Below are 15,273 nucleotides of genomic sequence, written 5' to 3' on the forward strand. Positions count from 1 at the left end.
AGTAAGGAGACATTTGATAAAATTAAGTGTTAAGTGTTTAACATTGAATTCAAATACGATTTTATGAACTATTTCTGAATTGAACTTAAATCAGTCACTAAATCTAAAATCTAAATAATTTTAACTGTTTGATCCGAATATGTATTGTTTTTTAGTTTTAACATTCTCAACACTTAATGAGTATAAATATTTAGTAAAATTAATGAGCAATTACATAAGTAAAAGTCTTTTAATTTAATATGAATAATACATTTTTGTCATATATTTAATTAGTAATTGTAAATAAAAAAATATAATTTATTATTTTATAAAAATATAATTTATCATTTTATAAAATATAATTTATTATTTTATTTTTAATCACATGAGTATTGAATTTTTTGTCATTTTTATTTTTTTTTATAAGAGATACAATTGAAAGAGAGGCTTTCAATCTACATTAGACATATTTTTATATTACCATCAAATACTCTAATGTCTAATTGATTCCCTTATTTAAAAATGTAACTTCTATTAAGAGATAAACCAAACAAGCTCCTAAGATCTTAAACGAAGTCCAAGCCCAAGTCCAAAGCCCAAGCCCATGACTAAAACGACACCAGGCTCGCTGTCTTCAACCACTGCCTGCGGTACTAAAGATGCGGTATCCGCGATTCCAAAGCCCAAGCCCATGACTAAAACGACACCAGGCTCGCCGTCATCAACCACTGCAGCCTGCGGTACTTGAGATGCAGTATCCGCGATTCGATCCGCGACTACTTTTGAGAAGTTGAAGTTGAATGACCCGAATCTTCATGCTTGGGTGCAGAAGAGGACGAGGACGATTCCTGAATCGAGGATGAAGCTCAAGCAGTTGGAAGCTCTCCTCGGTGATCTCCAACAGTTCTCCTCTCCTAAGGTCTCTCTCTCTGCTTTTGTATTGAACAATTAAAAATAATTTTGACTGGAATGAATGAAATTGAACTTCGATGATGCAATGGTGCTATTGCAGGTGGAACTGGAGCAATACCCAACTGGATCTCATATCGCCTCTCGAATGCTATATACTGTATGTACTTATTGCCTCACACTCTTGCTTTCTTTCTATAGTTCTTCCGATACTACGTCATTGATTTGTTCTTCCTCTTCTTTTCCTTCGCCCTTTTGCTGCTGCTTCTTTTTACTGCATTTATTTTCAATTTCTGTTAATTTCTTCGTTATGGGGTTCTGCCACGAACGTCAGTGTGTCGATTGTAAAATTTTTAAGTTTCAATTATTTGTTATTTTACTTTAGAGATTGATAATTTTTATGCAGAAGTGAAAATAATGAAATTGTTTTTAACCTAAGCGTTAACAAGTGGTTCAAACCTAATGATGTCATGAGTAATGTTATATATATATAGACACACACACACAAAGAGACAGAAATACATCGTGTAAGATTCGTGTTTTAAGTGTTTGCAGGCTTGTAGTCTGGAAAAAAACTCAATACAATTTGGAAAATACTCAATGCAATATTCATTTAAATACTCACAAATCTAAATCTATTTCCAAAGCCCATACTATTTCCCATTGTGATTCACTAGATTCTTTGTCTGAAACTTTTTCTGGATTGATTAGGCGGAGAATTCATTTGGGGATGTGAGTGACAAGGTAGTAGCAGATTTCGGTTGTGGTTGTGGTACACTAGGTGTTGCAGCTTCTCTCCTGGATGCAAAGTAAGTAGTATCTCTCTTACTCATCGTGGTTAAACAATGGCAAGAGATTGAATTAGTAATTACTAAATGATTTTTATTGTGCTGGGTATCTGGTTTTGAAAGCCTTCCTCACCAATTTTTTTGTGAATAAATTCTGTTTTTGTAACATTACTTTTATTTCATCTTTCGAAATACTTGTATTGATGGAGTGATTTTATCAAGCACGCCTGTTTCTGTTTAAAATCAGGCCCTCAAATGCTTAAATTTTTTTTTTTTTTAAAATCTCTGTTGATATTTATCTCCCTAATTCTATGAATCTTGTTTCCTTAAGCAGCTCTGTTAAATCTGTTGTTGTTGCATAACTTCCTATTTGTTTGCACAGACATGTTATTGGCGTCGATATCGATCCCCAATCCTTGGAAATTGCATCACTAAACGCAGAGGATTTTGAGGTACTGCCGTTGTGTTGCCCTCCATGTTTTATGAAGGATTGGTTTTCTTTCTTCATTTTTTCTTGTTGGCTTGATATTTTAATTTTAGTTTTACTTCCTTTGCCTAGAATAGAAATTTAAAAGTTTCATAGATGAAATGGCAGTTTATTTATTTTTCATTCGGCTGTGTCAGATTGGTTATTGTGTGTAGTTGATGGATGACTGTTTATCTCTCTCTTTTTATTTTTTATTTTTTTTATTTTCATTTGGCCTGCTGTTTTAAGATTGTTAATAGTATTTAGCTGATGCTTTGCTGCTTTGATCCATCAATTAAACCTGCAGCTGGACTTAAATTTGGTTCAGTGCGATATCAGGAACTTGGAATGGAAGGGTAACTTCTCTCTCTCTCTCTCTCTCTCTCTCTCTCTCTCTTAGTGGGAATGAAATCAACTTGTAAAAAAAAAAGAGCATGAAGTCAGTTTCTTTGTGACATTGTCATTTTCTAATGCCATATTTCTTTTGACTTCAACATTGTCCTTGAAATTTGAAAATGATTTTTGTGTGCTCACTCATATGTATCTTCCAATTTGACTGTGTGATGATTAATATTATGATTGATTAAATTTCTGAGGATGTTATTATTGTAATTCAATTTCAAGTGCAACTAGTAGCATAATTTTGGGCATGTTTTAAAAACAAGGGATGTCACTCAGCTGTGCAGCAATTTAAATTTTAAGCAGCACAAGTGCACAAGTCCTTATCCTTGATTACAATTTGGCATATTGCAATTTTTTAATTCGAATTATTCAATACCATTAACCCGTATTCCCCAGGCATCTTAAACTTTGTATTCGGGTAATATGCAGAAATTTGATTCCTCTATTATTATTATTATACCCCCCATCCTGGATTGCCCTTTTTAACCTGAACCGTTATTCTGAAATTCTCTTGTGGACATCTTACTCAAAGAAGCTGAGAAGGATTCATGCTGTAAATGACATTACTATGTGATGAAGACTCTTGTGATGAGGCTGGCTTGCAAGAATTTATTTGTTGTATTGAAAAGGAAAAAATTTTCTGGCCTACCTGAGGTCGTTTCTTTGCATCTTTGATGAGTGGAGAAATATATTCAGCCAAGGATGGTTTTTTTGTTCATAGGAACCACTGCTATTCTGCTTGTATTTAGGATTCTATGGATGATGACAACTTTTGACTGTTTGTTGCCATTGCTGTTTTCTTTGTGCTTAGAAGCAGAATTGTACTGAATGTTTATTTGACATTATGCACTGGCATACAGTTTTTATTTTTTGGATTGTTTTCTATCTGATTTTGAACAGAGTTGAACCATGATTCAGTCATCTAGATGGAATTCAAATGAAATGAGTTTTTTTTGGAAGCTAGTTAATCATTTGATTATTCTGCATGTCCCATGAGTTATCTAATTTATTACTGTTAAGTTTTTAGACTCTCATTATCTAATGTTCTTGGTCCTGGCCAGGTCAAATTGTTGATACAGTTGTCATGAACCCTCCATTTGGAACCAGAAGGAAGGGGGCTGACATGGATTTCCTTTTTAAGGCTTTGAAGGTGAACGTGGGTGTTGTTTTCTTTTATGACAAGCAATGTGGTGGTTGTAATTGTTCTAATAGATAAATGCTCCTTAAATTGGTTACTTTTGTCAGATTGCTTCTCAAGCAGTTTATTCATTGCATAAGACTTCAACAAGAGAGGTAAAATTTTTTTTCCCCTTTTATTTTGAAAAGTAAGAATAGGACCTTCTTCTTATCAATCTCAAAAGGGTTGATTATTAATGCTTTTTACTGGTACCTTCGCATGATACAGTACACATGTGACATTGCATGGCTCGATATTTTGTATAGAGATTAGATTAATTTTAGTAGCGGATTCTCGTATTAGATTCTTCACCATCAATAAGTAGCTTACTAGTGAGCACACATGAACATGTTTTAACTTCTTTCCGCATACAAGCCTGCTGGACTTTTTACAAATTAGAACCTGCATTAAAGGTGCCAGCTGGTTTGCTAGGAAAAATTTCATCTACACTTTTGGTGTCTTGAAAGCTGAAATTGCCAGATTTAGCTTCAAAGCTCCACAAGCCAGGTTTTAAGACGTCTTGAAAATGGACCTCTATAGGATGGATTATGAGGTGCCTACTAGCTAGGGAAATCTTAATGGTGCAAGTGGACAATTCGACCTTGGGCTATCCCAAGAAAAAATTCGGTGCCTATAGAGTTGACAAGTCCCTATGTTATGGTTTCCTTGGCCATCATTACTGGGGTGAATAGTAAGATTTTATGCCAAATCAGTTTTTTGTTTGATGGAAAAGCATGCTGTTGATCATTTTATTTTGCTCAGGGTGGTAATTTTGCTTTTGTTTAGTGATTTTGGAACAATGTTTATTTCAATTGAAAAGAAGGGGTCATTTATCTATTTAATTATTTTTTGTGGTGTGGTGATGACAGCACGTGAAAAAGGCAGCCCTGAGGGATTTCAGTGCTAGGAGTGCCGAGGTTCTATGTGAGGTAGATGATGATCACTCTAAGTCACTTTCTCACTTGTTAAAAAATATTCCTGTTCTATTTCCGTAAGGCTCTGTTTGGATTGAGAATTTTAAAAGAGATTAGGAAAGAAAAAGAAAATACTAAGAAAATAAATTTTCACTGTGCTTTCTTTATATATTGAATATAATTAAGTGAAATTTTGGTTATATATGACTAGAAATTTAGGAAAATCAATGGTTAATGACATGTAAACCAAAATTTTTGTCCAGTTTATTACATTCTTTACTTTCCCATTTTTCTTGATGACCAAAGAAGAAAAAGTGAATCATCTACTTCTATTTCCTTTACCTCATGTTTCTCAAGTTCCAAACAATGATAATGATCTCCATTATAATCCACAAATGCTTAGTTCTTGCATTTTGTTGCAATACTTTGTTGATTGCTTGATGGATGAGCATTGTTTGATGTTGATATTGTTTATTGATCGGTGCTCGGATCACTTTGTTGTACCTTATATTTTTTCCTCTCAGCTTCGATATGATGTGCCGCAACTATACAAATTCCATAAGAAAAAGGAGGTGGATATTGCTGTCGACCTTTGGCGGTTTGTACCAGGTAGAAACCAAGCAAAAGATATTTGACATTGCATCGAGATTGAAGATATGGAAGGGGATTCTACTGAAACAAAAGATGGAAGAGAATGGAAAATAGACCTAGGGGGCTTTGTGTGGTGTGATTTAGATTTGTAGGATAGAAAATCTGAATTTACAGGATCGATTTGTAAGTTTCGGGCAGGTTGACTCCATCATTTATCCTTACTATTTCCCCATAAACTCTGGAGCAATTGGCAGGGTCATATGTAAAAGATTCAGTGTTAAATGCTTGTTCGGTTGGCTCACAATTGGCATCTCCTTTCCTTCATTTGCAGAGATAGACACGACTCTCAACACAATTTGGGAAAAACTGTAACAAATTTTCTAACTTCTCCTCTATAAGGCTGTGTTTGGGAATATGGGTTTAGAGTCTTAGATTTGAATTTGTATAGATTTGAATGAAATTTAATATAATTTTGTATTGCGTTTTGTCTAAATTTACATAAATCCAAATCAACACCCAAGCCACATCTAAATTTACAGGGTAACTATTTTTCAATTTTTAAAAATTTAAATTTAATTGTTTATAGTTCTAAATAAATCTTTGTGTACATGCAAACTACAATGCTCAAATCAAATTCATCAAAAGAGACAGATTTTTCTTTCTCACCAAAATAAGTTCTTCGCCAGTGGAGCTCATTAATCTGCAAACTGAGATTGGACCTAATGAGAGGAGTACTGGCCACAGGAAGTGCTTGAAGGTATATGAAACTTCTCTCAAGAGCAGCTGAAAAAAGAAAGAAAAAAAATTTGCCAATGCTATCAAACATGGACTGCTCTCACCAAATCTCTGAATTAAGGATTAGGATAAAGGTAAAGCCCTTGTATTGTTTCCCTCTAAGCTTCCACACATTAATGGTGACCTTGGAATACATTTTTCTCCTCCAGTGAATCACGTATATGTATGTTAGTATGTGGTCAATAAAATTAAGAAAGAAAATTCATATTGGATACATAGCTATGCAAGTCTTACCATTAATGAACAAAGTAAGGATCAAAGAATGAAATAAATGCACGTGGCATTACATATTTAACATGTTTTTCATACTTTATCAAGTGCACATCATTATTTAATTGCAAGTGATTTCTATCAAAAAAATTGATAGCATCCCCATTATTTAAATTTATTTATTTATTTATTTTTGTAAAAGCACTTATATTGAGCTTAACAAAACCATATCTATTAATACACTCATACAAAAACAACGACAAATTACTAGACATAACTAGAGCTAATCAGGTTGATCATTGTTTTTATGTACTCATACACTGCGTTTGGAAACATAGATTTTGGATTTTAAATTTAAATTTGACTGAATTTGAATAAAATTTAATATAATTTTGTATTCAACTCAAAGGCATCTTTGGCCAAACGTAGGGATAGAGTAAAAAAAGGAATAGTATTATCATTATTCCATCCATTCATTTGCAAATCCAACACTTGAATAAAGTATAAATGCTTTCCATGGTAAGAGAAATGGTTGTATTGTATGATTGGTCCATATACATTAGATAAAATATAAAACTCACATGATAATTAACTCAATGGAAAGTCTGGGTAGAAGAGAAGAATGAACTCAATGGAAGAATACTGCTAACAGAGACTATGAACAGTTGTCACACTATTTGTTATATTTTACTTTATCCAGTACAGTATCAAATGCACTTATAACATTATTTAAACTGATTTCTTTGAAATTTCAACAACAATATTTCCAGACATCTCATATTGTAAAAACATTTCTAAGGTAAGTTACAAAGTAAAAAGCTAACTAAACACACAACAAATTAATAGAAAGAGAAACCAAAAGAAAATAAAAACACAGCAATTGACACAGTCACTTCAGAGCCTCCACACAATTTCCACTATCTTGCCAATAAAAACCATTTTAAGGTTGCCCCTAAGAGTAATTCAAGTAGACATGGACGGGTTGTAAAGTTTTTGATTGTAGGAGGTATAGCTTAAGCTCGATTTTGTATAAAGGCTGATTCTTGATTTATAAGGAGGATGTTCTATTGATGCCATTTAGAAGGGTTTAAAGGACTCGTCCAGGTTGGAATTTCAAGTAATAAAAAAAGAAAAAAAAAACTATCTCAAGGTTCCAATCGTAGGCTGTAACCATGCATTTATAGCCCCTATATGAAAACCCCCAAAATGCACTCACTTAACAATATAATAATAGTATACTAGATTTAAGATACTAAACCATACCATGGCAAACCTTCAAACCCTCCTTCACCTCCATGCAAAATTAGGTTTCCACTGATAACCAATTAACTTCAAGTGGATTATGTTGGATGGAGTGGAATGGTTGAGGTCACTGGATGTAATCCTCTGAGAGATATATTGCACACAAATAATACTTAATTTTATTGAAATCAATTAATCTAAAAAAAAAAAAACAACAATGGAAGTTTTTTCTTCCTTTACAATCTCTCACTCTCTCTAGATTTCTTATTCTTCACTCCATGATTTTCATTACAAACTTATAGCCTATTAATTTATAGGTTTACAAACTTAGCAGGTGGTTACTATTCATATAGTGACTACACTATTCATATAACGATTACACTATTCATATTGCGGCTATACTATTCATATAACAGCTACATTATTCATATAGTGATTATACTATTCATATAACGACTATACTATTCATATTGCGGCCACACTATTCATATAGCGACTACACTATTCATATAATAGCTAGAATCTTCTTCATGAATTGATAAGTCAAGTTTACCACAAATTTACCTTTCAACAGATTAAGCCCTTTTATAGCCGATCCCACCTAATGAGACTAAAACTTGATTTTTGTTGTTTGTTGTTTGTTGTTTGAAGTATGAGCCATAACTCAATACATGTCTATCAAAATACTTATCAATATTTAAGATAATATATATGTGTGCACTTACAAGAGGTTGACATTATTCCTAAATTGAAAATGTTTCCCATTGAAACCTAAATTGAACTTATTGTTTCCTTGTCTTTGGTACATGTAGTTGAAAAATCTTTTTTAAATGGACTGATGTATCTAAGGGAATTCATGTATCTACGTAAATATAACGTTAAAAAAGATGAATCAGCATTGTTTTGAATTAAAGAAAATATACATAAATGAACTCCTGTCAGCTGAGTTAACATACCAAAATTAGAAGTATGTGAGAAGAAACCAGATATATAGGACGCATGCATATACATATATTCAGAAAAAAAATTTGTACAATTGTAGATAAGGCCAATCAATTTACAATACTTGAGCTGCATGCATGGGGAGGAGTTCATATGAAAACTGGGCATGCAATTAACATGCTCTAAATCAAATTAAACACACACACAGACACATATATATGTACAGGCATGCAAGTTCACATTCGCATATGCATGTGATCGCCAGATTTTTAATTACACACACAAACAATCAGATATCAAAGACTGAAAGTAAAATTTTTTCTACTTCCATGAATGATTTAATTGGGTTGGCACATCCTTATTCCCGGACTCTTCGCAGGATTACGCCCGTCTAGATTTAAATGAACGCTTGAATTCTTAATGCTGCCTCTAACTGCTCCAAACAGTAACAGATGAATCAGTTTATATATGATTGAGCACACCCATTAACAAAAAATTTATCTATCTAATCAACGATACTCATTGCAAGAAGCGAAGGAACAACCGATCGAGCTCAAGCAGGTACACAAAATGTTACTTAGAAATTTAGTTGCGAAAAGGGTTACTTGGGAATTTATTGGGTTGAGCGAACCAAACTGGCGAGCTTCTGTTGCAGCCCATACGGATCGACGCGTGTATTATCGCTCACCTGTGACCGCTATAATTGAAGAAATGAGGGGAAATTAAGAGTGTGTGTGTGCGTGCGTGCGTGCGTGCGTGCATTCCAAGATGAAAATGTAATTTAGTCAGAAGCCAAACAGTAGATCTCAATATATACCTCAGCCTTAATTGTGTGAAGTACCCTTTCATTTGCTTTAATACTTGAAACACAGCACACAGCATGAAATCCTTCCTCGAGCATGGCCTTCAGCACTGCTGATAGAGCCAACCCTTCTTCTCTAAACCCACTAATTATCACAATCTCTAGTACTCCGTCTGAACATGGATAGACCATAACCTGGTTCTGTGAATATTCACTCAAGCTTCCATCTTCTGGTTGCGGACCTACCGGGCTCAAAAACCTCTTGAGCTTATCTCTCCTGGCGCTCAGCAGCTGGATCTTCCTCTGCAGTTGCTTTATGTAATCCACTGCCTCGATTAAGTGATCACACGCTGAGCGTTTCCCTGTTATCCCATATTCAGCCTTTATAAACCCTAAAAGCATGTAAGCGGAGGAAAATAGTTAGGGTTTATGATTACCTTGATGAGTTCGAAAGGAAGCAGTGACTGAAGCGAGGCATGAAGGGTAGTGATTTCTAGTCGGCGTTGCCGTTCGATCTCTCTTCGGATGACCCTTTTGTTAATGTTAACATCACTGGTAGTACTAAAATTAGTGGTATCATTGTTAATGTTGGTAGGGTTAATAGCACTGCCTTCCAGCGAAGCATGATCTAGAATCTGATCTTCTTGTTGCTGGCAAGGGATGGAGGAGATCTGATTGTACAGCTCATTACTTCTTTGGTTGAAAGGAAACATGTGTATGATGATTCAGATTGAATAGCGTATATGTATATAAAATTTACAAACGATTCTTGTTTCAAGCTAGCTTTCTTTGTTGTGGGGAAATGGAAGTGATGAAGGAGAGATAGGCGTGTTAGGGTTTGAGATCTTCAATGTTGGGTTTATTAAGATCCCAAGATTCTATGCAATCTCTTGGTAGACAAGGGAGATCATGAGTGTCCTTGCCGCCCATCTCAAAGTAGGGTTGTGGGCACTGCATGCTTTAATTAATTTGCACAAAACGCGTTTCCCATTCGTTTATAATATTTTTACACTGAAGCATCTCAGCATGCATTTGATTGTTTGAGGGTTAAGACTTCAGTAAAGTTCTCTTGGTGCATTTCTAGGGCAAGGCAATATTACTGCCACACACACACAGACATATAATCCATCACAGGGTAAACCGTCGACTGAGATGATTTGGATTTGATTCCTTGTGGGATTCAAGTGACGTATAATCATATGGACAAATGTGGCGGAGGATTGATGTGCTAGGCATTGTTGTGGGAGGTAGTCAATTTATAATTGAACCCCTTCTCCATGAATATGCGTGCATTTAAAATAGACTTTGTAAAGTGAATTAGATCGGATAATCCGTGACGAATTAAGTAGATTATCGATTATCGGGTGAGAAAATTGCATTCTATATCTGATTCAATTAAGTGATAAATTTATGACAGTTCAGATCAAATATTCGGTGATAGATGACAGATAATCCATCATTCTTATTCCTAGTATAATTTTTTTTTTATTATCTGATGAACAATTTATTTCATAATATAATAAATGAAGTTATTTTTAAAATTATAATTTGGAAATTGTTGAACATTTAATAATCAATCACAAAATTATAATTTTTTTATTTTTCAGATAATAAATTTATGGCTTTTGTTTTGATAATGAGAAGTGAGTATTTGAACTGAGTTTGAATGTGGGCATGGGACATCTCAGAGGTGTATATATAGTGCAAGAGTTGGGAGTGTGAGACTAGGCCTTGGCCGATAGAACTTATGTTACTTGGACTAATATCCAATAAATATGGGTATATAAAATTATCTATGAATTTAGACATTAATTATTAATGGATAGGTGAATATCCATTAAATAAATCCAAAATCCACGAACTAACTCATTTAGAGGAGGGAAAAAAAATTCAAATCATATTCGACTCATTTAACGTATGGATCAGTTATAAATCAGTTTAAGTGAGTTGAATTTAATTCAAATTAACAATTTTTTACTCATTTTATCGTGTCTAATTAAAAGTAAGAATATATATATGGCGGAAGAAAACCATGGTTCCAACCTTGAGACTTGGGGATAACAAAAACAAACCCTAAGAATTTAAAACTGACTTAACCAACTTATTCAAAACCAATAGACTCATGACCAACAACCAAACAAAAAAAATAAGAATTAAACAACTATAAGTGGAAAACAAACAAAACTATTGAAGATCTTGAGAAATAAACCATCCACTACAACCTTCACAAACACCAACACAAAGGATCACGAGCGCAAGGAAGGAATCACAACAAATCCAAACGAATCATTCCCCTGACTTGCTGTGGAAGATCATTTTGGAAAATATATGATCTAGATATACTAGATTCACCCTGCTTGGCAAAGAAATCTGCACTTTGATTCGCCTCTTTATAAACATATTCCACTTTGTAATGTATGTCTCTCAATGCTAACACAAGCTCTTCCCACAATTCCCATAAGTTCCAAGCCAAACACTTCCTAGAATTAATCCACTGAATCAACAAAGTAGAGTCACAGACAATCTCCACTTGATCAAATCCGAGATCTTTGTATAGATTAATTCCTATAATATTTGCTTTCAATTCATCCATATTATTAATTCCATAACCCAATAATGAGGAAAAAACTACTTTAAATAATCCTCTTTCATATCTTATCACACCTCCACCACCACAATTACTTGGGGGTTACCTCTACAGCTTCTATCCACATTCAACTTAATCCAACCTATCCCAACTTTACACCATCTGACTACACGAGGAAGATGAGTCCTCACATTTTTTACTTGAATATCCAAAGCACGAAGGACTGCAATATCCATGCAAGAAGCAGGTGCATATTTAGTTAACTTGTCCGAAATGGACCTCATCCAATATTTAATATCAAGCCAAAAAGTTCTCATCGAATCATGAATTGATTCCATCCTGACTCTACATTGACAAGTCCAAAGTCTCCAAATAATGAGACTAGGTATGAGACCTACCAAAATGCCTAACTTTGAGGCCCGTTTTGCACAACTAAACCAGAAATTAACTCTAGCTTTCCATGTATTCATTGTCATACAATTAACGCTCAATGCCACTGCTACTTGTTTCCACACCTCCTGAGCAAAAGATCCCGTGCAAAACACATGGTCTAGAGACTCAATCTTGACATTTGAACAACAATCACACCGAGAGGCCATCTGAACACCTACTTCTTGAATACGAGTATCAACTAGATGACAAGCGAACCAAGACTTGCACATATAAATTGACACCGTTTTGGCAACACAGGATGCTAGATCCATTTTGAAACTAAGAATTCCTCTTTACACTCCCTTATAATTTCCCAAGCACTTGCTGTGGTAACTTTTCCATCTGTTGAAGGTTCCCAAATTATTGTATCTCGACCCTCCTTACAAGAAATGGCATAGTTCATTACTTCCTTAGCCTGTTCTTCACCCAACAGATCCACTAATAAATCAACATTCCACCCATCTCTATCCCAACAATCTCGTGTTCGTAGCTTATGGTTTCTGATTTCCTGAACCTTAGCACAAAGGGGACCGGAGGCTAACCATCAATCAAATGAGAAAGAGGTCGACCCTTCTTTAATATGAACACAAACATGCTCTAATACTTCAGGTATCACACGTGCAATCGATTTTCAAAATCTGGTTCCTTTATCTAGCTTGTGGTGTCTATTATTCAAATACTTGACTTTAAAGAATTGAGTCCACAGATTATCCATAATTAACAATATCAACACAAACTTCATATGCAATGATTTTTTTTACTTCCTCAAAATTCCTAATACCCAAACCACCCTCACAAATAGGCTTACATATATTAGGTCAGGAACACCATTTCCTTTTCCTTTTATTATTTACTCCACTCCAAAAAAAATTTGATAACAGAGAATTTATCTTTGTGAAGACAATATTAGGAATGTTAATTACTGCCAATTGATGAACCGCCATTGATGATAATACATGCTTAATTAAAGTTAAGCGGCCCCCTTGGGATAAAAGCTTAAATTTCCGACTCGCTATCTTTTTCCTCAATTTAGCAACTAGAGGCTCTAAAATAAGGGCCGTAAGATGACCTGATACCAAAGGAACACCTAAGTATGTAGTAGGGAACCCTCCTTCTACAAATCCAGTTATCCTTAACAAGGATCGCTTCCGAGCATAAGCATTTCTATTTGACAAAAAAATACTTGACTTGTCTTTATTTATCATTTGACCAGACCAATCCTCATATTTCTTAAGAGTCTTGATAAGCATTCGAATGGAACTTCTCTTACCATTGGCAAAAATAAGAATGTCATCCTCATAGAGTAGGTGAGATACCAAAGGTGCCCCACGAGGATGATACCAAAACCCTATCTTATTCTCCATAAAATTTTTCTTTAGAAGCCGAGAAAGAACTTCCTATGAAATAACAAACAGATAAGGAGATAGAGGGTCTCCTTGGCGAAGCCCTAGAGAAGGTTTAAAGAAACCTTTATAAGTGCCATTCATCATAATGGAAAACCAAGGAGAGGAAACACATTCTGCCACTAAACTACAGAATCTTTAGGAGAAACCAAAGCTTTTTAGAACCAAGTTAAAAAAATCCCAATCGACCCTATCATATGCCTTAGCCATGTCAACGTTGATCATTACATTTCCACCATTAGACTTCTTATGCAGTGAATGAACCATTTCTTGTGCCAATGTAATATTTTCAAATATACTTCTATCGGGAATGAAAGCTCCCTACTCCGAAGAAATCAAAGAAGACAAAAACCTGTTGTCCTTGCAACAATAATTTTTGAAAAAAATTTGTAGATAACACTGCAAAGAATAATAGGCCTGAACTTGTCAAAACTATGGGGATTATGAACTTTTGGGATTAGAACAATGTAAGATGCAGAATTAAATCTAGGAAGAGGAGGCCCATCAGAAAAATCTTTAGCTGCATCGATCACCTCTTCTTTTACAATATCCCAACAATCATGGAAAAATGCCGAACCAAAACCATCCAGATCGAGGCTACTATTTTTTGGGATAGAAAGAATAGCATCCCTTAGCTCCACCTCGGACGGTGCATGACAGAGTGCAATATTCTCCTCTTTAAAAACCATAGGAGATATAGTATCATCAAGGTAAGCTGTTCAACTGGGTCCTACACCTATTAAAAAAGTTTGAAAATACCTTACGACACCCTCATGAACAGCCTCCATAGAATCAAACACTTCTTCATTCGAAAGCTTCAATGAATGAATCATAGCCTTCTTCCTCTTTTGGTTCAAAAAAGCATGAAAGAACTTTGTATTATTATCACCCGTAACTGATATAAATAGAATCCCCTTACCTTTCTCTGAATACCAAAATACGAACTCTACGGCTCCAAAACTACGAATCGAGTTCCCAAAACCTAAACATCCTAGCTAGAACTAGACTTCACTATAATTCTTACTACTACATATATTCCAAAATAAATTTGAAATCGGGCCCTTACCTTGGTTTTGGGTCAAAAACCCGAAAATCCTTTAAATGAATTTTCGATCCGCTATAAATGTAGAGATTGTCCTACTGATCCATGTGGTAACGTCGGATCATTGATTCCGGAAAGTGATGGCCTGAAATCCTAGAGAGAGAGAGAGAGAGAGAGAGAGAGAGAGAGAGAGAGAGAGAGAGAGAGAGAGAGAGAGAGTTAGATTTAGCTTACTTAGCCATGAAGCAACAAAATATCCCATTTATAGACCCTTGACCCGGTGCAATTCGTAGACGAGAAGACGCCTTCGTCGACGAATCATCCACACATTTCGTTGATGAACCGACTCCTTTGGCGATGAACCCTATTATGATATTTTACAACACGTTCGGTATCTCTTCGTCGACGAGGCTTTGAATTTCGTCGCCGAATAGTACGATGGCCTTCGTCGACAAAGCCTGCTAAATTTACCTTTTTATCCTTTTGTTATTTATTCAATCTACATATCTCGGGTTGGGTTCTTACATACGAGTCCATAAAATAGTCCGTGAACCAAACAACGGAAACACATAAAATCCCATATACAAAACCA

General features: G+C 34.9%; 2 protein-coding genes across 2 annotated transcripts; one reads left to right on the forward strand and one right to left on the reverse strand.

Moving 5' to 3' along the window:
* Positions 1-645: 645 nt before the first annotated feature.
* Positions 646-5,527, forward strand: LOC131145442 (uncharacterized). The gene is made up of 9 exons (XM_058094521.1): positions 646-898; positions 992-1,048; positions 1,600-1,697; positions 2,059-2,128; positions 2,450-2,498; positions 3,606-3,694; positions 3,790-3,837; positions 4,591-4,650; positions 5,160-5,527. The coding sequence occupies exons 1-9, from the start codon at positions 839-841 to the stop codon at positions 5,268-5,270; spliced, it is 642 nt and encodes a 213-aa protein (XP_057950504.1). The 5' UTR covers positions 646-838; the 3' UTR covers positions 5,271-5,527.
* A 323-nt stretch (positions 5,528-5,850) lies between these two features.
* Positions 5,851-9,619, reverse strand: LOC131145707 (transcription factor bHLH55-like). Its single transcript, XM_058094904.1, has 3 exons — positions 9,233-9,619; positions 9,047-9,103; positions 5,851-6,009 (listed from the first exon to the last, which is right to left on the reverse strand). The coding sequence occupies exons 1-3, from the start codon at positions 9,617-9,619 to the stop codon at positions 5,851-5,853; spliced, it is 603 nt and encodes a 200-aa protein (XP_057950887.1).
* Between the last annotated feature and the right edge of the window lie 5,654 nt (positions 9,620-15,273).

This window comes from Malania oleifera, chromosome 13 (genome assembly GCF_029873635.1).
Source record: "Malania oleifera isolate guangnan ecotype guangnan chromosome 13, ASM2987363v1, whole genome shotgun sequence".
NCBI classification, from domain to species: domain Eukaryota; kingdom Viridiplantae; phylum Streptophyta; class Magnoliopsida; order Santalales; family Ximeniaceae; genus Malania; species Malania oleifera.

Excerpts from the sequence above, each read along its gene's own strand:
- LOC131145442 (XM_058094521.1), top strand. The coding sequence starts at position 839 with ATGAAGCTCAAGCAGTTGGAAGCTCTCCTCGGTGATCTCCAACAGTTC. Across the intron at positions 899-991 it reads AACAGTTCTCCTCTCCTAAG|GTGGAACTGGAGCAATACCC; the intron begins GTCTCTCTCTCT and ends GTGCTATTGCAG. Across the intron at positions 4,651-5,159 it reads GTGCCGAGGTTCTATGTGAG|CTTCGATATGATGTGCCGCA; the intron begins GTAGATGATGAT and ends TTTTCCTCTCAG.
- LOC131145707 (XM_058094904.1), bottom strand. The coding sequence starts at position 9,619 with ATGCTTTTAGGGTTTATAAAGGCTGAATATGGGATAACAGGGAAACGC. Across the intron at positions 9,104-9,232 it reads TTCACACAATTAAGGCTGAG|GTGAGCGATAATACACGCGT; the intron begins GTATATATTGAG and ends TAGCGGTCACAG. Across the intron at positions 6,010-9,046 it reads AACAGAAGCTCGCCAGTTTG|CTGCTCTTGAGAGAAGTTTC; the intron begins GTTCGCTCAACC and ends TTCTTTTTTCAG.